Source organism: Gastrolobium bilobum, unplaced genomic scaffold, assembly GCF_033153095.1.
Source record: "Gastrolobium bilobum isolate Gb01-03AN ecotype WA unplaced genomic scaffold, APGP_CSIRO_Gbil_v1 utg1154, whole genome shotgun sequence".
NCBI classification, from domain to species: domain Eukaryota; kingdom Viridiplantae; phylum Streptophyta; class Magnoliopsida; order Fabales; family Fabaceae; genus Gastrolobium; species Gastrolobium bilobum.
Window position 1 is genome coordinate 218356 of NW_026898337.1, and position 22323 is coordinate 240678.

The following is a 22323-nucleotide window of genomic DNA, read 5'->3' on the forward strand; positions in this document are numbered from 1 at the left end:
AGATCCCAACGCTACAATGCACTTCAGTTTATTTTGTATGTTGGGTGCCTAATTTGACCATAATATCAGTTTATTTGGTTAAAGAAAAAGGCTAATCAATAACAAATATTTAGAATCCTTTAATATTTCATCTTAACTACTAACTACTTAAAAAAATTAAATGATTTTTAAAAAAATTAATATATTAAATACTTTTATTTAGATGTTAGATATTTTTTGTTCAAATTTTAATCAAAATATGGTAACTCTTGAATGTATGAATATTTTACTCCTAGCCTTAGACTCATTCAACAATTATACTTCAATCTTAATAATTTATAATCAAGTTTTATAATTTCTTTGTCAATTGCATTTCTCTTTGAAAAATTGTTCATTATGTCTAGACCTATGCAGTGGCGGACCCACTTGCGGGCAAATGCCCGCAAGTGCGGTCATAAAAAATTTTATTTCAATTTTTTTTTTGCAGATCCTTATTTGTCTCTTAGTTCAATATATATATTAGGAGTAAATACATTTTTAAGTCTCTAGCAAAAATATGATCCCCATTTTAATCCCTTACAAAAAAAAATTAGTCTCGATGTCCCTAAAAAATTTAAAGTGAATCAATTTAGTTAAAATCGTGGTCCCTCACAAATTCAAAAAAGACCTACATTAGTCCCTCAAAAGACCAAAATTGGTCCACTTTGAATTTCATAGGGATCAGGTGACTAATTTTTTTTATAATGAACTAAAGTAGGGACCAAATTTTTTGTTAGGGATTAAAAAAGATATTTATTCTTATATTAGTTAGCAACGTACGGAGATGATTAAAACAACGTAGGAGCGCAAATTGATTAGAGAGAAAACTTATTCTTCCTCCACTGTCACGTACCCATTCTCATGCTCTCTTCATCCTTTGTTTCCTTTTTCATTTTTACAAAAAGAGAGGATTGATTGCAGGTCTGACATTCTCAAATAAGTTAATATCTAGAGACGAAGCCTTCACTGTGATTTTGCTTGCCTTATGTACTAGTAGTGTTGACTTTTTTATTCACCACTATAAAATAGAATGATGATGTATGGTAAGATTTAGGGGAGAATAATTGATCAAATTATTGCCTGCAGCTTGTTATGAAAGCAACTAGATTATGAGCGGGTTTAAGCGTTGATTTAAACTTTCTTTACAAAAAAAAAAATTCTGGGACGCTGCCCCCGAACTCCGACCACTAAATATGCGGACATAAATTTTTTTTTTCTGGACCTATAACCACCTATCAAATCCATTAAATATCTTAAATATTTGAATATACAGCTGATTTCTTTTTATAAATTATCAATTTACGGTTTGACCCTCTCATTAATTGTTTTCTTCGATAAATACTATTTCCTCCTTATCATTCAACCTCATTGATTTTAAAATTGATAAAATAATGTTTTTATAATAATGAGAAAAAAAATCAACGAAAAAAATTATTAATATGTTATTGTTAATTTTTTTATCTATTATAAAAAAAATTATCAAATAAAAGACTATTTATTTTTGTTATGTTATAAAGTGCATTAATTGCATGATATAATAAAAATAATGCCTACTATTGCTAAATGAAAAAAGAATTACACTTCTGAAGATAGTAAAGACACCATACTAAACATGAAAAAATTTAAATGTGATGTCTACACAACTTATGCAGTTACGCTCAAATATATACTATTGACGCAAATTTAATATTATTTGGATATTGAATATTTATGTGGAATCTCACTGGAAATGTTAGGGATTCGGGGTTTTAGGGAAAAAGAAAAAATGGGTTCATTTTTTCTTCGGTCAATGTAGAAAAGTTATTTACGTTAGTCCAAAACAACATTATTTTGGGACGAAAATCAAAGTATTATTATAATTATAATTTATTTTAAAATTATAATAGTCTTTCTCGTTATAATTTTTTAATTTTTTAACTCAAAGTAATATCATTTCGAAAATGAATGCTTTTTTTTTTTTGGAGGTTACAAGGAATTGAACACAACACCCTACACTACACACACTCCTGACACCCCCACACCACTAGGCTAACCCTAGTGGTTCGAAAATGAATGCTACATTCACTACAGAAACGTTAAAAATAAAAATTATGCGAACAAATTACATGAGGTTTAATAGCGCCAACGTGCTGCCTCTCATCATGTTCACCGCTTAATATGGGATTCTGCATTGTCAAATGAATAAAGAAATAAAGTTATGTCTTCATTAATAATTATAATTTTTTATTTAGAGAAAAATATTTATCCTTTCAAATGATACAATTTATGTCATTTTATTCTCATAAAGAAGTCGCATCTTTATTCTTTTTGTTCACTCTCTCTATTCATGATTTATCTCTTTCTATCACTTAAAATAACACAATTTTATATCCTTTAAAATCATACACATTTTTTACCTTTTACCTAATGATAAAAGCATTTAATCCTAACACTTCAGTTGAGTGGCCTGCTTGAGTCTGTTATTATTTTACCTTTTTATCCTTTAATCTAGTACAAATATTTTCCTCTATGTAGATTATGTTGTAATCTTTCTTCTATTTCATTTCTCATTCAACATTTATTGTGAATGATTCCAATCCATTACACATAACTCTAATCCATTCTACACAACTTCTACACATATCCCTAACTCAAAAGGACTAAAGTTACATGACTCACCAATAACCCAAGAAATTCCCATGTTTCACCATTGAAATTTACTTCTATCAACAGCAAGATGTCCATGTATGCTCTAGACTATGTGCAAATTCCTTCTCTCTGCCAAAGATTACAGTGCTGTGATCAGCATTTGGAATGATGTTAATTTCAGCATTTGGAGCCTTCAACTTGAAGTTACTACAACACTCCATTGGGACAACTTGATCTTTATCACCTTGAGTAACATTTATTCTAACTCCACCTTTGGTCAAAATTATCAAGTAACTATCCATAAATTTGGCTCCCCCACATATCACATTATGCATGGAACTCCAAGCCGATTGATGTGTGTGCCTAGTCAAGTCTATGGTCAAAAAATGAAGATCCCTGAAAAAATTAAAGAAAGACATGCTTATCATCTCTTGTGTGTCCTTAGCAATATAAGGAAGAAACTAGAAATATGTGGTGTCTTCTATTTTATTACCTCTTGCGAGTAATGAGTTTTAGAATCCTCTCCCATATCCTGTGGTTTCTGCAAAAGACAAAGCAAACAGTTCGACCCAAGTGCTCATACCATGACATAAATGATGAACCAAATGATAATGCGGGCCACAATTTTTTTCCTGCAAGCATTGCAAGTGCATTTAAACAAGCATTGTTTCCCTCAGAAGAAGTGTATGGCTGCCACCAAAACCATAAGGACAATGGAGAAATTAGGAGATATTATTAGGCAAAGATTAAAAAATAAAACACTTATTCTGACTGCAGAATGCAAATGGCATTGATTCCAAGGTTAATTGTGAATTAATATAAAAACCAGTTAAACCCTGTTAGGGATGGTAGAGGTGAGAGCAATCTTTATACACAGTCTTAGTCTTATTTGTGTATATTTGCAAAGAGACTGTTTTACAGATTTTAACCTGTGACCTTTTAGTCACAAAAGAACAGTTTTAACACTCGCTCTCTTTCTCAATAAATATGTTGCACAAAATATTATCAATTTGGCTCTGAGCAGTTCAATTCTTAAGACTTAAAAGCATTATCCAGTTTGGATGTAAGGTACTTACAGGTGCAACAAGGGTGATTGATTTTACACTCTTGGGGTACTTTGCAGCCAAGGCCAATGCAATTATGCAACCCATAGAGTGTGCAACCAAATGGAAATTACTTAATTGCAATGGTTGAATAACAGATTTCTCAATCATTTCCACATGATCCTTCAAAGTGTACAAGCAATCTCTTGGCTTTGGGCTCTTGCCAAATCCCAGCAGGTCTAGTGCAATCAAACGGTAGTTATGATTTACTTTCTCAGAAAAATGTGGAAACACTGTCTGTGACCAAAATGAGGAAGAACAAAGAAATCCATGCAAGAATATAACATTCTCAGAAGGGTATCCCCTGCAATTCTCACCAGTTTCTGTCAAACATAAATTGGTAACAATATCAGCTACACAGAAGAATGCATAGAAACATAAAAATGATTACCAAACAATAAGAACAATCAAACTAGTAGAATTACCCTACCAATTAAGCGCTCCCTCATAACAAAATGAAGTTTATAATCACCATCATTCACCCATGAAAGGCAAGACTCACACCCACAATCAGACCAACGGTTCACTGACCTTCCAAAACCTTTACTACATTTTCTATTGGAATTTTCCCTTTTTCTCCCAAGTAGTAGGAAACCCAATTCTCTGAAAATGCTCTTCCTTTCATACAGGCTATCTGATAGACCATCATCTTCATCATTTGTCACATAAATCTTCTTCTTATTTTGCCTTTTGCTGTTAGAGCAGCAACAAGGGGAGGCCTCCCCTTCAATGCGTTCATCAAGGTATCTATAGATAACGCAGAAAACAGCATCAAGAAGGTCAAATATGAGGAAAACAACGAAACATATGATTGAGTAGAGTACTCGAGCACAATTGCTTAGCCATTTTGGTGAGGAAACTGCTGGAGACATGGTCTTGTATTGAAACCAAAATCTTGTTTTCATTGATAAACAACATATTCTTGTACAAAAGACACATAGCGTAAACTTGATTTTGGCCATGCTTTGACAGCTAATTCACGTGCTTATGTCAAAAGTACGTGCTTTCTTAAATTAAAAAAAAAATAGATTATATTTATAAAGAGAAAATATTTTCTCATTTGTTGCATGAGAATTCAATTCTTCATGTTGTGACCCTTCGATTTGCATGCAAAGCTTTTCTTTTCTTTCTTTTTTTAATAAATGTGAGGCCCACCACTAGTTGAGTCATAACATGAAAATTCAATTCTCATGTCAAACTCCATTTATAAATTCTTATAAACTACACTGCATATTCTGGGAACTACACGAAAATATATTTTCCGAAATACATAATATAATTTATAAGAGTTTATAAACAAAAAAATTTGTAAATATAACATTTCTTTCAAAAATACATAAACAAAACTTTCTTAGGTTTCTAGAGTGTAGAAAATTGAACAAACGTATTGGAGAATATATGAAATGGTGATTGAGGTTCGGCCACGTAGTATAGGATATTGTGCTACATTCACGGTCACCAATCATGACGTTTTAACACTATCCAGGAAATAGCCAACGGCCGTTGTCTGTTTCTTTCTTTGTTTTGTTGCTTGCTGTATAAATGTTGGGGCTCACCTGTCTTTTCCATTTGTTTTTCTTCCTCATAATAACATGCCAATTGTCAGCTATTTGGTTTATTGGAAAAGAATAGCAAGAAATTTTGGGATCTGATTTTGATCAATTTTGAGTGTAACTTAGTTGTAACATACATATTTAATTTCCGTGTCCCGTGTAACATACATATTCAATTTTGATTGTATTAGTATATTATCTTAAAATTACACAAGAATTTTTCCTATATATTGCCTTTGTCTGAAAATATTTGTCCTCGTAAGAAGGAAAAATTTATTTTACCGCGACAACAATTGCACAAACTTAATTTGTTCTGGCCTCTTTCCAATTATCATGCACTCCACGAATGTTTGTTCTGTTTTATCCAGACTGCACCAAGCTACAGATCCTCGAACTCCATAACAATTCTTAAAAAGTATTATTTCGTTTCAATTTATGTATAAACTTCTAAAATCAACAGAGTACTTTTTTTTTTAATTATACCCTTATCATTTAGTACCTCATAAGAGAAGTATTGATAAAATAATAATAATTCAAAGATTTAATAAAGAATAATTTAGTTACTGCACTTACAATGTTTTTATAATTGAGGCTAATTAATACCTTACCTAGTTACCTTATACAACATATATTAAAAAAAGAAGCAAACTTTTCATTATATAGCAAGTGAAAGGAATAACTTATAATGAAAATAAAATAAGCAAATATTAATACATAATTAAAAATCACACTTGTCTATAATCCTAAAACTTGTATTTTGAATCTATTTCCCCATTCCAGATAGAAAAACTGACTACAAAACTAGGTTTTAATACATCACTGATTTCTGAAATTTGACAAGCTAGTCCCCCACATGATATAAAGCAAGTCACCTCAACAGAGATAAATAACTCATGTCAAAATTCTCTTACAGATGATTGAAATAGTAGTATTTTCCATCATCTTCCTTATACTTTTTTTATGTTTGCCAGTAAAATTTTAACATAACATGGAAAATTGAAACAAATGTTACTATTCTTCAGCTACCTTCATTTTCTTTTTTAACCGGATCTGAGCTCACAATAGGAAGATTTCTTCTGTACTGCTGAGATGTCAATCTCCTTTCCAATGGTGTTTTCCTCTTGCTCACAACAAATCTGTTCACCCCTTTGCGCATGGGCATTATTGAAGGAAAATCTTCATCTGGAATCTGACTGAGCTCAGAGATATCCTTAATCTGTGCAGCACGACGGAACCACCTCTCTGCCTTTGCCTCCTCTGACATGTCCAAAGGATCCGGTTCCCTCACTGCTGAACCCTCCAAACTCTTGCCTGTCCATTGTGCTCTAACACTCTGGTTCTCAGATGTTGGGGATGAATTCTCTGTCAAAGATGAACTCCCTGTCGAATTTGGCACATGATCTTCTTTCCTGTTCCGCCCAGAATCCTCTTGATTAAAACTCTGGCTTGAGTTTCCACTGGTTGTTGTCTCATAAATAGAACCAACATGAATGTTATTTGAGCTCTGTTCAGAAGGTTTTGGACTCAGTCCAGGTCCAGCTCTAGCATCATCTGACATCTCTGGAGGCTTATCTGGCACCACCTCAGATACTATAGATGATTCGACATTGGATCTGTCCGCTGAATCTGCCTGTTGCTTGTCATTTTTGGCAAAGTAATCTGGGGGGAAGGGGACAAAGGGAACAAAGTTGGTATTGCCAGATTGCTCCATGGCCATACGTCTCTTATATGCTGGTGTAGTCAAAGAGCGATCTTTTTTCTTGCTAACAACAAATCGATTTTCTCCTTTACGCATGGGCATTATTTCAGGGAAATCCTCATCAGATATTGCACTTGTTAAATCTCCAACACCATTCAGCTCAGCAACCTTTCTAAACCACCTCTCAGATTTTTCAGCTTGCTCTTTGTCCTCATCCCTGATGACATTTTGGCTTGTAGAATTATTCGAAAGCTGTGAACTGTAACCCGGACTAGTATGTTCAACATCAGTGTTTAATACCACCTCTTTGCTCTCCTCTGCTAGCAAGTTCTCAGACTTTTGGGCAAGCATATCTGCAGACAATTGAACTGGAGGAACAGTACTATAGTTGCTCCCTGAAGGCCGGCTGTCACTACTGATATTTTGTTCAACAACAATGTTCTTATCGTCAGATTGAGGAAAGCTAGCTGAATGACCTAGAATGTCATCCAGGGTATCACGGGGCTTGGTTGACTCCCCAGCTATAAAATCCTCAACCCCAGGAACGCCATTATTGCCCAAGTTTCTCTTGTATTCAGCATTGGCCAACCTCCTCTCCAATGGAGTTTTCCTTGTGCTCACAACAAATCTATTTACTCCTTTCCTTAATGGCATTATTTCAGGAAAATCTTCATCTGCGATCACACTGTTAATGTCAGCACTGCTGTCTAGTTGAGAAACCTTGCTAAACCAACGCTGTGCCTTCTCTTCATTAGCAGCTAACCTAGCCTCAACATCTGAAGTATTAGAATTGTCTGTATTTCCATAACCCGTATGTGACATGGTATTGGTGGCATCCAAAGATATTTGTCCAGGCCGCTTGCAATCACATCTTAAGCAAGTCATATTCCTCCCATAATTATGGAAATCACACCTTGAAAATGAAAATCCTGTTATTTGGATGTCTATATCAAAGGTTAGGGGAGGGGGGGGGGGGGGGGGGAACATTTCAAAGGGAAGAAAATACTTACTGAGGACATTCCCATTCTCCTCCAGCCAGTTGTCTTTTTGGCCTTGCTTCCTCACACTCAAGACATTTAACATTTCTTGCAAAATTCATGAAATTACACCTGCTCAATATTAGAAAAAGGGTATGACGGCTTATCAGAATCTTGTATAATAATGGAGGAAACAAAATTAACTATGACAATCTGATGGACCTATAACAAATAATCCAAGCCCATTAGTATCTTAGAATTAGTATATATAGAAGTTTAGGGTGAGGTTTATGTTATGCATGTATTCAGAATTGGTTAGTGGGAAAATGGGAGACCTCTAGGGAACTCTTGAGCCTAGGTATTTGGTTTGAGGGGGAGTTGAGGCTTTCTGGGTTTATTTTTTGCATTTTATATTGTGTTAGTGTATGTAAAAAAAGGCTATGCCTCCATTGTTCATGAATTCAGTATTGTATTTTTCTGGGTTTCATCAATTTGGTATCAGAGCATTTCCGATCTAAGGGTGTTTCTGTTCCAGATTTGAAAATAAAATAAAATAATGGAAAACAAAGTGAACAGAATGGAGAGGAGCTTGGATCGATTGGAAGCAAGCATGGATCGAGTGGAAGAAGGAATGGATCGAGTTGAAGATGCTTTTCATCAACTTCAGAAAACAATTTGGACGTTAATAGAGCGCATCGATCCTTGTTTTGCAGAAGAAAAAAAAGCGAGAATCAAAGAAACAAAAGTCCAAAAAAAAAAACGAAACAGAAAAAAGAATTGGAGAAGAAAAAGAAGATCAAGAAAAGAAAGTAGAAAAAAAAAACAAATCGAAGAAGCAATCAGAGAAGAAAAAAAAAGAAGCAGCAAAAAGGCAAGACAACGAAGAAGATCAAGGGAGGAAGAAAGAGGGTTCTCGCGATTTGTCGAAGGAATCTGATAGGAATATAGTCATGTAAGTATATGTAGATATATGTAAGTTGGGTAGTAGGGGATTATTGGAGTATTACAAGTTTGTTAGTTAATATATTCTAGAAGAATTGCTGAGGTGGCAAGGTTGTTAGAAGGAATAAAAGGGGTGGAGTGGTGTGGAGAAGGATTCAGATTGGAACTTGAGACTTGGGCTGGGAAACCAGATTGGGAGAGAACCAGAGCACTCTCTAATTTCTCTGGAAACCATTTAGCTTTTCTTATATTTTTCTTTTATTTCATTATTGTCTCATATTGTAGTTGTATTTTCCTTTCTGAAATATAATAGAAAATCCAGTTCTTCTGGGCCATTTCTCTAGTGTTAGTTGCGTTTTACTCTGATATTTTGACAGATCCTAACAAAATAAAAAAAAAATTCCACAATTTCCTTTATCAACTGGTGTGACTCAAGACCAAAAGCCATTAAATCAAAGGAGAACCTTCACCTCATGGATGATTTGGAAGAGATAATGGTGTTAGCACAATGCATGGAGGAGAGGGAGAGCTTCCAATGTCAGGTTGGAACAACTACGATTTGGACGGGTTATGGGTTAGAAATTGGGTTTGGATGGTATTCAACTTTGGGTAATAGGAAAAAATGGGTTGGGCTCAATTCCACCAAATCTCATAATAGAAATGGGCCTAATCCTGTGGCCCAACATGGAACCCAACAAACTGAGGGTCCAAGTCAATCTTCTGTTCTTGGGAACCCACAACTCTATGTGATGTTGCTAGAATATGGAAGCAAAGGCGAGACTGGTGGAGATGAAATGGGGATGCACACGAATGGAAGGAGCACCAGTAGAACGGTCGGCGGCGACTGAAGGAGCTCACAGTTCCGGCGACTTTCTCCAGAAGAAATGGCAGAGGACTTAGTCGCTTTCAAGAATGGTGGTACTGCTGGTTTCAAACCACAAGGAATACTTCCAGTGATGCTGGATGTTGATACCAACAATCAAAAGTTATTAGAAGACCGCCTTCACTTAGGATTTCGACAACCAAGGTTGGAAGGTGAAGAATATATATCAGTTGTGGATGAATTTTTGGAAGTTGTTCATGCTCGCTGGCCTAAAGCTATTGTACAGTTTGAGGATTTCCAATTGATGTGGGCTTTTGAAACTCTAGAACGATATCAGGTTTGTGCATATGTTTCAGGTGCCCCATTTGCTAAAAATCCAAGAGACATGTTTCAGGTGTGGGGCTTTTTTTCTTGGGCATGTTCTGATTATGGGTGCCGACCCCAATTAATTTGGGATAAAGGTGTTGTTGATGTTGATGTTGATGTTCTGATTATGGGTAAGAGAGGGTTAAGCCCAATGGGCTTAACCGTGGGGCTATTGAACCAAACATCTTTGGGCTCCAAAGGAAATGCTAGACGCTAGTGGTCCAAATACTCTTTTTTTCGGAGGCCCGCAAATAGGGCAGAAAACTGAGCTTACAAGGAGTGGAAATACCCCCAGTTTCTTGGTCAAAGAGGTTGCAGGAAATTGGGCACAAGTGCAGTTTGAAAGCAAGGTGGCAATGGGATCAGACAGTTGCAATTTTCTAACTTAAAGCATCACTTGTTCTGTATGCTTCAAACAATGGGATCCTGGTGGAAGCTCTTTCGGGTTACCTATCCTCTTTCTTCACCTTGAGAACAAGGTGAATTTTGAAGGGGGAGTATTGATGGGCCTATAACAAATAATCCAAGCCTATTAGTATCTTAGAATTAGTATATATAGAAGTTTAGGGTGATGTTTCTGTTTTGCATGTATTCAGAATTGGTTAGCGGGGAAATGGGAGACCTCTAGGGAACTCTTGAGCCTAGGTATTTGGTTTGAGGGGGAGTTGAGGTTTTCTGGATTTATTTTCTGCAATTTATATTGTGTTAGTGTATGTAAAAAAAGGCTATGCCTCCATTGTTAATGAATTCAGTATTATATTTTTCTGGGTTCCATCACAAATTCACAATCGCTCCACAGTCACCTTGGTGTTCCAGTATTACACAAGTAATTTAGTTTGTTGAGACTCAAAAGTAAAAATTTAAAATAATTAAAAAACAAATTACCTTGGGCAAATCCAATCACCCCTTTTCATTTCAATATTTTGTCTAGGAGGCATTTTCTGTCCAAATCTACCAGGCATTTGACTTTGCATTGAAGAAGAGTTAGGTCCAGGTGCATTATAACTCAGCTTGAAAAGTTCACCAAACAGATTTCTCACAGATGATTCAACAAGATCTCTGTTATTTAGACTGTTCCTTTCCGAAGAGACCAATGGGTTAATTGCATAACTCAGCATAAACTTCATTAGATCAACCATATTTGCTCTATCAGTGTCCAACACCTATGAAAAACATATCAAGCACAACTAGATCAGCAACAGCTTTAATGCAATTGTCAAAATTTGATATTAAAGAAGGTATGTTCCATATATTATGCATATGCTTTCTCAAATATTTCGGAATGAATTGAAAAGATGAGCCTAGGCAGAAGTTCATGATTCCAGGTAATCTCTTCTTTTCTACGTTTCTTTTGAACCACAAGAGATATGCATTTCAGAAAAGGTTACATAGTCAAAAAGTCCAACCACCACATGTTTTTTAAATTGCTTTCGAGTTTCTGGTAGTACGCACCACAATGCTACTTACATAATTACGGATCTTATGGTGTTAAATAAATGATAACAGTAATAGGATATTAAAAAGGACCAGTAACTACACTTGAATAAAAGTAATAGAGGTAAGGTAAATCTATCTTCTTCTTCTTCTTTTTTTTGGAGATTATCCCCCCGGTAATCCGGAGTTCGGGAGGGTCCAAGATTAAGGATCTAAACCCCTCTCAAAGATGATACTGAGGAGAATCGAACACATGCTCTCACCCTCACCTGTCAGCTCCCATGTGTTAACTGAGCTACAATTATTAGGTGGTAAACCTATCTTTTCAAACACAAATAACCCATTTATATTAGAAAAAAGTCAACGAAGCCTGAAAGAGCATAACATAAAAGAGAATTTATCATCATTAAGGCCAAGTGCAATGCAGGAAATTTGAGAGGAAAGAAAAGTGAAGAAATTGATGTACGTAACATGTAGTCTCCCCCAACCCCAAAGAAAGTGTTTCATACCAAATATTGCATAAGATCTCTCTATGAACTAAGGCATAGAGAAATAAAAAATGCTGCATATAATACTTCGAACATAAGATATAGAAAATGTAATATTAGCAACATTGAGAGAATGAAATAGTTGGCAATGCAAAATAGAATAACTTAGCACTAACACTGGCATCAATGTTTGACACAAAAGACTTCATCCTCCTAACAGAATCCTCAGCTTCTCGAAACAGAAAGGGAGAGCCATGTTCAACCACCACCGCAATGTCTCTCATTGAAAGCAACCTACAATCATTCAATTCAGTTATATTCAATTCAATAATCAGTGAATTCAGTACCAAAATTCAACAAACTCGGAACAGAGAATCGGAATTTCGAAAAAAAAAAAAAAAACAAACCTTAGAAGGTTGGGTCGGTCGCGAGCGAAGGCCAAGCAGGCAGTCGCTTGGCGCAGGACAAGCTGCGACAACTCTACGGCAGCGCCGGCGGCGAAGGCGTCGTCGGGAGCAGTTGCGACGTAGCCGGTGGAGGAGATGTGGGAGAGAAAAGTGGACCACTCGGGCCAGGGTTCGGTCCTGAGAGAGGAGGGAGATTGGGTGTGAATGTGTTGTTGTTGTTGTTGTTGTTGGTGTTGGGAGGCTTTCAGTTTCAGTTTAAGAGGAGAGGGTAAGGAAGAGGTAGAAGAAGAAAAAGAAGAAGAGAGAGAGTGGAAATGGTAGGAGAAGGAAGGAGAGAGGAAGAGTAGCTTACGGTGGTGGTGGTGGTGGTGGCGGAGAAGAGGTAAGGGAGTGGTGAGCAGAAAAAGGAACCTTGGGGCGGCGCCACCCATTTCTTCTTGAGATGAGGCTGTAAGACAATGCCCCCAAGTAATTTGCTACTAAAAGATGAGATTTTTTTATCTTAAAAAAAAAAAAAAATGAGATTTTTGTATACATACCAAATGAACTCGGTTAAGCTAAACTTTGTCTTATATAGGTCAAACTTGTGTAAAAGTATTGGGTATGACCCTATTAGCTTGTGTAGATCCCAAATTACAAGTTTGACCTGACCTATTTAAAAATTAAAGGGTTGGCCTAGACCTCTTAGCCTGTTTAAGCCTATTAATCATTCAATAATTAAAGGAATAACTAAAATAAAATTATTTTATTATTCAAAATTATTAAAATAAAATTATATTTATTATATTTTAAATAAATAATATGATATAGGCTGGCCTATAAATTTATAGACCAGACATGTACAAAAAAGTCTATGACTTCTTTTCTAAATAGGTATTTTTAAAAACTTAGACCTTTTTTATTTTATTATTTATAATAGGTCAAATCTGACCTAATATAGGCTAGGTCGTAGGCCCCTGTAGTGTAGCCGACCTAACCCATTTACATCCTTACATAAGAGAGAGAATATAAAATGTGTTTTTTTTTTACTGCAATTTATTTTTCAGTGTACTTATCTTTTTTTCTAAATTTTTCATTAATTTTTTAATATTAAAAGTTCATTTTTCTAAACTCGAAGCTGTATTTGGGCTTGCTAATTGAATTGTTTATGCACTCAAAATTCAAATTTAGCTCTCAATTGTTATGATCTTAATCTTAGAGGGCCTAATTAGTGTTTAATCGGGAAGCCTCTCAGCGGGTTCAAACCTTTTAGTAAGGGTGTTCGTGGTCTAGATTGGACTGATTTTAGAAGTAAAAATCATCTGATCCAATTCATTCGGTTTAATTATGTAATCATCTATTTGGTTTGAATTTTTTTTTCAAATTCGATCCGATCCAATCCAATCCAATTTTATTCGGTTTGGATTGGATCGGTTTTTGATTTTTTGAAAATTCTAAGATTTGTATGATGATTATTTGGCAAATAACATATCTTTTATATGTATCGGCTTTGTAAAGTTTGTATGATGATTATTTTGCAATCTAGAAGCATTGTACAACAAAAGTTAAATTATCATCTTTTACTTTCAACGAAAAATTTATAATATGGTTGTCTGAGATATGAAGTAACCCAAATTTTCATCTTATAGAGAAGCTGTTGTACAACAATAACCTATGTAATAAAAATATATTATGTATCTTACCAAAAAAAAAAAAAAAAGCATAGATCAAACACAACTCATTTTCTCTAACATGATGGGTTAATGAATTTTGGATTTAGAATTTTGTTATATGATTTTTGCGTTATGATTGGAAAAAGGTACAAGTAGGTAGATGGTAATGTATGAAAATAATTGGATCGATTTTTACCAACCCATCCAAAAACTGATTAAATTTTGAGGGTTTTTTTCGATTTTCGATTTTTCGATTTTCGGTTAATTCGATTTTCGATTTTTCAGTTCAGTTATCACGATTTGAATCAGTTTTGATCAGTTGATGAACACCCCTACCTCTTGGCCCTCGGTGGTGGTGCATTGAATGTAATTGTGTACCAAATAATGGATTGGATAAAAATTTAATCATACTTGTTATAATCAAATCTTATATTATCAGATCTTATACAAGTAGAAGTTATCTTATCCTATATATCAAACATATTCTTAATAGGATTGATTAGTTTACGGTACGATACAAAAACAATGTTAGTTACCTTTATATCTCATAAAAGAATTAACCTAATCAAGAGGAACACACGTTCAGTGCAGTGGTATGCAATGAAGTTGTGTATGGAATAGAAGCATATGAGTAAGGCTAAAATGCCACTCCTTACATTTACAGAAAGAAACAGTATAAGCTACATAGTTTTTTGTACGCATTATAATAAAACAATAAAAAATAATGGTGAGAAAACAAGCAGTTTGTAGAGTGGTTTGAGATTTGAGATGGAGTTTAATCTAAAATAGTTCTGGATGGAGAAGGCTGAGATGTTGATTCCTGCATTTTTATATATAAACACTATCATTAATATAAATTGTTAGGATTCAGTATAAAAGGACAGATCCCAAGTAGGGGAAAGAAAGTTGATTTGCCACATATATATCCAATATAACAATTAGTGTTAACCGATGAAATGCACGTTTAAAGACTTCAAATGTAATTCTCATTTTTTAAGAACTAATATAACGGACGGTGTATCTTTCAAAGACTAATTGAATCGTAATAATAAAAAAAGACTAATTGAATCATTTACTCTTTTTAATGCATTCTAAATAGAAAAAAAAATAGCATTTGCTGTTTTAATATTCATGCTGATATATTTTCCCACTAATAATCCCGTAATTTAATAATTTAATCCTAGAAGATGACGAGAGAATAGGTTTTGACCAGTTGGCATTAAAGAGAGAAGTGATAAAGAAAAGGTGTAGGACGATATATTAGTTCTACTCAATCTGGATTTTTTTTTTCTATAAATTTAAACATATTTAATGCATTCAACATAAGAATAAAAAAGTTATTTTTCTCATAATGCAACTAAATATTAAAATCTGAACTAATTTATAATACACTCTTTTATTTCACAAAAATTAGTCCCGTATAACATACGTATTCTAAAAGAAATAAAAAAAGATAACAAATAAGTTTTCTGTAAACAATTTACTTGCAAAGTAAATCGTACAACATAATAAACATCACTATGTGAACCAATTTCTTCATAACAAATAGAGCAATATTACAAAACTTAATAATATCTTGCTATAATTATTCAGAAATAATGACAATATTGTTAAGCTTGGTTCAGCATATCATTAGTCACGAGATAGAAGAAAAGGTTAAGGAGGGCCAAAAGTTGTTTCCTCATGAATAATTCTGTTAGTTGATTATTTAGAAGATACAATCATTTCATGACTGAAAAAGAAGAGATATATCTGATACAGTAAGATAAAAGGTTGCAAAGGAATGACAAAAAAAATACAAATGCTTAAAATACATGTTCCAAAAGCCCCATCAATAATTATTTGTCTTCTAAACAAAAATCAAAATTAGAGGGCACCTTCTCATCAGCTTAGGAAAGAACAATAGGTTGATCACACAACTGCTCCAACTCAACTTCTAAAATTTTATACAATTTTGTTTTGTTCCGCCTATAAATCCAAGTTTTAGTATCCTGATCCCAATCAAATCTTGAAGGACCACTGCATAAGAGATGGAGTCTTTTAGACAGGTCTAAGAGATCTTAGAAAATGTACAGAGAGGTAGATAATATTAAATATATATGCAATCTTGATTATTATACCTATTTTGGCCTATGTTCGATATCAAAGGCCATCTAGTTTAAGTACAGGCTATACAGCAGATTAAGAAGACAAACAGAAGAGATAGCAGAACATTATTCCATCAAAAGATGCATGTCCAAATTTTCTTCCACTTCAATAAACAGATCTACACTTAAAGCCTTGGAATCACACAAAGGCTTCCAAAATGACAAGACATTTGAAATAGTTACGATCAATCATAATGTCACTTACGGCTGAATATATAAATAGTTGCTTCTTTGTTGAGGTGATGATCAAAATAGCAGTGAGGGGAGATACAATGACTTTATGATACCATCTCTTATAAGTTATGGTAATGACTGACTAGATTGGTCTGAATATATTTTGGATACATAATATTATAGCATCTCTACATGCAAAGGGCTAAACCTATATCTTAATAGAATAGTAAAATATAAACAAAGATACCCATCATTGATCTCAGACTCAGTTTATGTAAGAGGTTGTGAGTACTTTCTTCCTAAAGGAAAAAAAAAACATGTGTGAATGAAACCTGGCATAAAATGTTGCATATATCCCCACACTATCCCAGAGAACAATTTAGACAAAGAAATTAAACCAATGACAGATTTCATGTGAAGTCCACCAACCCTTGCTTTTTTCTTCTCCACCAATATGATAAGACAAGTTAATATGCAAAAGGATTATATTAATTACAGAGTTTCCTTATTCACTTTTCTCCGGTTCATCATACATAAAGATATCCAAAGAAATATTTGCATCTGATTGTGATAAAACTACTCAGTATTCAGTAATTAGCATATAAAGAAAGCAAAGCTAGCACAGTTTTATATGAAGTATTCACATGCAATATAATATATGGACACTGATGGCCAGCGATTAAAAAAAAGATTTCTTAGCTAAGAAGCAAACCATACATAGACAGATAACCCATAAACACACTTAATCTAATACCTCACTGGAGAAGAGAGCCAAAGTTGTCTATTTGGTGTTTGTTTGTTCAATACATAGGTGCCCAGATCACCAAGTTTTACAGTCAAGACATCATTCTGAAAAGGAAAACCATGTTGAAACAATTAATACACCTCCTACACAAGGGAGCCACTTCTTAAATCTAACAGGAAGAAGTAAACTAAAATCTTAAAAGGAAAAAAACTAAAACAGCAATTTATTTTTCGGAAGACCAAATAACTACGCCGAGATTCATTTAAAAAAAAGATGGTTATAAATGTGATTATTCGAAATAATCACTTACAACAAGATAAATTCATGTTTGTCTTCTAAAATAGATAAAGTTTTAGGATACTTTTTTTATATCAATATTTTATAACTAATTCACCCAAAAAAAAGCATTCTCACCGCATAGTCTATGTCAAATCCGTCAATTTCAACAGAGTCTCCATAGTCCTGCCAAGCAACAAGCAAAAGAAAATAAAATCCAACACAGTTTAAATAATACGAAATGAATACATTGTGACAGTGAAGTTTCCATCATAGCAAAGACTATTCTCCAATCAAAACAAATTGTTTTTAAGCATAATTTTATCACGATTGCATATTTGTCAAACAAGGGAAAGATTTGTAGAGGATGTCAGGAACCGTGATTGGCATATAATAAAAATTTAAGTTGGTGCAAAACACAAAGCAATGCTAAAGATACCTCCAATTTCTCTTGTAGGCTATGTATTGTGGAATCAGCCAGTCTGTGGAATTCATCCTCCTGCAGTAGAGAACTGCATTCACATTAATTATTAGCAAATTCATTTCCATCCATATAAAAATAAATAAATAAACAAAGCAACTATTTCAATAAGATTAAAATTTACAACCTTTTAAGCATTAGCAAGTAAGTGTGACTGACATTTGGATTCTCAAAATTATTCTTCCAACACTCACAAACCCCAATGTCAAGCCTTCCCCTTGAATGCTTTGAATTTCGAAGTTAAAATTTTTATAAACAAACCAATAATCGAAATTCGAAAGCTCAATTTTTTTTTTTTTTTGTTAAATAAACAACAACTAAAAATGATAAATTTGAAAAGTTTTAAGGTTTCGAGGAATCAAATAAGAACATATAAACGAAAAACACAAAAGGGTATGTCATACCGGTAATCAATAGTCGTGGGGGCTTGAGATTCATCAAGAAGATTCGAACTGCGAGAGCAGAAGCTTCTAGAAGAAGTTGAGAGAGGAGGAAGATGGGCATTCTCCTTGAAAAGACCCACGATTTCTGATGCTTTTACAGAAAGGAATCGTGCTCCATGAATCGAAGAAGAAGAAGAAGAAGAAGAAGAGAGTAAGGAGGGTTTTGACAGTTGCAAGAGCCTTCTTCGCAAAAGCAGCTTGGAGGCCATAGCTTTTGTTACCTCAGCGGTGAATGTTATTAGATCATGAAAAATAAAACTTTTAGTCCCAATCTCAACAATTCAAAAGGCCCAAATTTTCAAGTTCTAAAGTTGGAAAGAATCTATATAATCAATATATTTACATTACATAATCCATATCAGTCAATACTATCATATCAATACCATTTCAAATATAATCTATATATAATTAGTCAATTAATTAGTGCCGAATAAAAAAAAAAAAAACAATAGAGTAAAATTTTGCTTGGAGACAACTTTGTGACTCTAATACCTTATAAAAATTTTAATATAGGAAAATACTATTCTCATTTTATATGAAGTAGTTATCTCTTTTTCTCTTACTTCAAAAATTGTGCTTTTTTTTTTTTTTACTTTTAAATAGTAGGACCTACTTGGATTCTGTCTGTAACATGAGAGAACTACTCTCATGTTACATGAGAGTAATATTACCCTTTAATGTATCATAATTTTTTTAACATGCGTTATGCATTATAAATTGTTGAAGAAATTGAAATCTTATTTTCAAATGCTATCCTGTTATAAAACATTTAAATCTTCGTTTCCGTCCTATACCCTATCTTAATATAAAGATGTCCTAAGTTATAATTTCAGTATTTTACAATTTTTTTTAATATATCGATCATAATTATTTCTTTAAGATGAATTGATCTCTCAAATATTTCAACAAATTTTAATTTTTTGAATTAATTATTAGACTAATCCTGAGTTGACATCTTATTTGACTATTTAGACTCATTGAGTTTCAACCCTCTGAGTTACTTATCCCTCCCAAATATATATTTGGACATTTTTTTTTGTCTAAAGTACATGATTAGTTTGATGGAGCTAAATCCCTTAATATGCCATGGTCCTCCCCAAAGCGTAGCACTTGGGCTTGGCTTTTCGCGGAGCGTTTGGTACCGTAGATATTTTTTTTATTGAGAAAATTTAATTAATAGAAAAATGATAAAAAAGTGAGTTTAATGGAAAAGTTTAAAAAAAGATGTTTGATTCCTCCAAATATTACAGCGGAAATTTATGTAAATTTGCAAAGCCTATATTTGATTGAAGGTAAAATAGTGATGAGAAAATAGGTTGAGTCGACCAAAATACTCCTGTTGTAACAACTAAAGTCTCTCACTTTACACGCATGCAGGGTCATTTCGGTCCTGAAGTTGATACCCCTTTTTTTACTTCCTCACTTATCCTAAAATACACAGTAGTATTTTAGAATAGTTAATTTCATTCAAAAAAACAACTATGAAATCATTGCCGAAACTTCCTATTTGCATTGTTTCTTTTTCTAAAACTTAAATCAAACATAGTCAAATTCAATTGCCACCCACACTTCCCCAAAACTTAGGAGACGTTTGGTTCAGGAAATTTTTTTGGAATAGTAGAGAAATGAGATAGATAGAGAAATGATTGGAAAGATAGATAAAGTGAGATAGGTAGAAAAATGTAAAAAAAAGTTGTTTGGTGGGAAAAAACTTTACTGGGAAAATTAGGTAACTTTATGAAATCAACAGTGCATTAAAAGCCAGATAACCGATTTTCCGAAAAATCCCACCTTCAAATTGGGTTTCTAAACAATGCGGATATCTATGTTTCTCATAAATCCAGACAAATTGGATAGATGGGTTTTTGGTGAAAAACATTGAAACAAACATGGTGTTTCTAAAAGCCTCACTTGAGAAAGATAGATATCCGCTGAAAAGCTCCCAACCAAACACCACCTTATAGTATTGTGAAAAACTGGGCAGCTCTCTGTTTTGTAAGTGGCAATTTTATTTTTTAATTAAATTTAAATGGGACCAAAGAAAGAAAATGAAATACAAGAGAAGAATTTTAAAATTATAACTGGAAGAAAAACAGAGAAAAATGTTTACAGAATTATTTTTTTCCAATTTTTTCAACCAGTGTTCAAATCTTGCTGTTGGGAATAACACAACCAAGATTTAGTCAAGTTAGTTCAAGGTTTACCCGGTAACAAGTTTAACAGCCAAACAGATTTTTGAGCAGGCCATCAGATCAATTTTTTATTTTATTATTTATTCTTTTTTTTTTTTAACTGCACAGTGCAAAACCTTAACTGGTCGTAGCTAAATCAGACCAGACAAATGAGCAACTGTTTGCAAGAATGTAACAATTACGTAATCAGTCACTCAACAGTCAACACCCACAATGAATTAGTAAAGCACAAAACCAGAATGTGAACACTAATATGTACGAAATTGAAATACCTCAACCATAAATGCACAACTATGGATTTGTCACTAACAGGAAACTTAACAACACAGATTTGTCAAAAGTAACGACCTTATATCAAGTGTTATAAAGTTCAAGCATGGAATTACTGAGATAAGAGGAGTGCCACATCAGGTATCAAATTTTATAATGTTAGCTTCCTTCACATGATACAAGGGTCATTATGTGGTAGGTACTAATTTAAATGAGTATCGATTACTGTAATTAAAGGAAGCAAATACAATTTCTACGGCAATTTGAGGTTGCCGGCAACTCCAGAAATGAGATGAAGAAGAAAAGAAAGCAATTACGCTTATGCAACGTTCATACCCCTCTCAGCTATCCCTTCCCTAACTATAAAGACAGCACAACAATAAAGCAAAGTGGGCTATTCCCATTACTGGCCCAAATCTACTACAAGGACATTTACTTATTGAATTGGGCTTATACAACTATTGGCCCAAGACACCCAGCTGACCCACTCAGACCATAGTCAACCTGGTTGCCACGTTTAACTCTTAGCTAGCTCTTAGACATAGTCTTCCATCCATCCTGGTCGGTTCCTTTTTCTCTCTCCCCTTCGTCTCTCTACATCTTCCTCTCCTTGTGCCTCATGCTCAGCCTCCGTTACTGCATGGATGAGGTGCGCATCATTTTCCTCCCCCGTTAAAGAAGCGATCTTGCCCTCAAGATCGAAGTTGGGAAAGGCTTGGGTGAAATTGGAAACGGAGATCCACGAAGCATCCTCGAGCGATGTGTCAGACAACTGGACCAGCACTTGCAAGTCAGAAGCTTTCCCTTTGGAGATGGATCGAGTGCGCAGCACTGCGACGGGCTGGACCACTGAGTGGTTGTCAAGTTCCTCCGGCGGCAGAGATTGAGGGTGAAAAAAAGGGCTTTGGTGGAACGGTTTAAACAGAGAGACGTGAAAGACGGGATGGATTCGCGAGTGAGAAGGCAGCTCCAAGCGGTAGGCCACCGGTCCGATGCATGCCACTATCAGGAAGGGTCCATAGTAGCGACGGCGAAGCTTGGAGTAGCTGTGACTGCGAACTGACATCTGGCGGTATGGTTGAAGCTTGACCAACACACGATCGCCGACTGAAAGCGAACATCACGACGGTGTTTGTCAGCCGGGGTTTTCATCCTCTGTTTGACACGATGTAACTGTTCACGCAACTGTCTAACTATGGAATCCCTCTGTGAGAGCAGAGTATCGACAGCTTCGATGGGTGAAGTGGAATGCTCATATGGGGGAATGGTTGGGGGCAGGTGCCCATACACAATCTGGAATTGAGTGGACCCGATTGAAGAGTGAAAGGACGAAATTGTAGGAAAATTCAACCCAAGGTAGAAATTGACTCCAAATCTTGGGATTTTTCATGGTGTAGCAACGAAGGTACTGCTCTAGGCCTCTGTTAGTGACTTCCGTTTGGCCATCGCTCTCTGGATGGTTCACCGTACTGAAATGAAGGCTGGTGCCACTTAGTCGTGAGAGC

The 22323-nt window shown here is 34.6% G+C and overlaps 3 protein-coding genes across 4 annotated transcripts; all 3 read right to left on the reverse strand.

The window, feature by feature from the left end:
* Positions 1 to 2534: 2534 nt before the first annotated feature.
* Positions 2535 to 4698, reverse strand: LOC133314984 (probable lysophospholipase BODYGUARD 4). 2 transcript variants are annotated; one of them, XM_061516537.1, is made up of 4 exons: positions 4180 to 4698; positions 3723 to 4072; positions 3140 to 3336; positions 2535 to 3042 (listed from the first exon to the last, which is right to left on the reverse strand). In XM_061516537.1, the coding sequence occupies exons 1-4, from the start codon at positions 4652 to 4654 to the stop codon at positions 2724 to 2726; spliced, it is 1341 nt and encodes a 446-aa protein (XP_061372521.1). In that variant the 5' UTR covers positions 4655 to 4698; the 3' UTR covers positions 2535 to 2723. The 2 variants fall into 2 exon arrangements, with proteins under 2 accessions (XP_061372521.1, XP_061372522.1); XM_061516538.1 differs by having other exon boundaries at positions 3723 to 4061; positions 4175 to 4698.
* Positions 4699 to 6043: 1345 nt separating this feature from the next.
* On the reverse strand, positions 6044 to 12893 carry LOC133314980 (zinc finger protein VAR3, chloroplastic). Its single transcript, XM_061516533.1, has 5 exons — positions 12439 to 12893; positions 12208 to 12325; positions 10995 to 11272; positions 8012 to 8110; positions 6044 to 7914 (listed from the first exon to the last, which is right to left on the reverse strand). The coding sequence occupies exons 1-5, from the start codon at positions 12867 to 12869 to the stop codon at positions 6321 to 6323; spliced, it is 2520 nt and encodes an 839-aa protein (XP_061372517.1). The 5' UTR covers positions 12870 to 12893; the 3' UTR covers positions 6044 to 6320.
* Positions 12894 to 15760: 2867 nt separating this feature from the next.
* On the reverse strand, positions 15761 to 18646 carry LOC133314987 (frataxin, mitochondrial). The gene is made up of 5 exons (XM_061516542.1): positions 18318 to 18646; positions 17872 to 17944; positions 17571 to 17618; positions 17166 to 17260; positions 15761 to 16109 (listed from the first exon to the last, which is right to left on the reverse strand). The coding sequence occupies exons 1-5, from the start codon at positions 18563 to 18565 to the stop codon at positions 15980 to 15982; spliced, it is 594 nt and encodes a 197-aa protein (XP_061372526.1). The 5' UTR covers positions 18566 to 18646; the 3' UTR covers positions 15761 to 15979.
* Between the last annotated feature and the right edge of the window lie 3677 nt (positions 18647 to 22323).

What these genes read in the sequence shown, in the direction of transcription:
- LOC133314987 (XM_061516542.1), bottom strand. Translation starts at nt 18,565, where the DNA reads ATGGCCTCCAAGCTGCTTTTGCGAAGAAGGCTCTTGCAACTGTCAAAA. An exon ending in GCCTACAAGAGAAATTGGAG is followed by an intron (nt 17,619 to 17,871) that starts GTATCTTTAGCA and finishes GTTGCTTGGCAG; the next exon opens with GACTATGGAGACTCTGTTGA. An exon ending in TGGCTCTCTTCTCCAGTGAG is followed by an intron (nt 16,110 to 17,165) that starts GTATTAGATTAA and finishes TCTCTTATGCAG; the next exon opens with TGGTCCTTCAAGATTTGATT.
- LOC133314984 (XM_061516537.1), bottom strand. Translation starts at nt 4,654, where the DNA reads ATGAAAACAAGATTTTGGTTTCAATACAAGACCATGTCTCCAGCAGTT. An exon ending in TATGAGGGAGCGCTTAATTG is followed by an intron (nt 4,073 to 4,179) that starts GTAGGGTAATTC and finishes TATGTTTGACAG; the next exon opens with AAACTGGTGAGAATTGCAGG. An exon ending in AAACTCATTACTCGCAAGAG is followed by an intron (nt 3,043 to 3,139) that starts GTAATAAAATAG and finishes TAATTTTTTCAG; the next exon opens with GGATCTTCATTTTTTGACCA.
- LOC133314980 (XM_061516533.1), bottom strand. Translation starts at nt 12,869, where the DNA reads ATGGGTGGCGCCGCCCCAAGGTTCCTTTTTCTGCTCACCACTCCCTTA. An exon ending in GACCGACCCAACCTTCTAAG is followed by an intron (nt 12,326 to 12,438) that starts GTTTGTTTTTTT and finishes GAATGATTGTAG; the next exon opens with GTTGCTTTCAATGAGAGACA. An exon ending in TGTCAAACATTGATGCCAGT is followed by an intron (nt 11,273 to 12,207) that starts GTTAGTGCTAAG and finishes TGTTTTTCATAG; the next exon opens with GTGTTGGACACTGATAGAGC.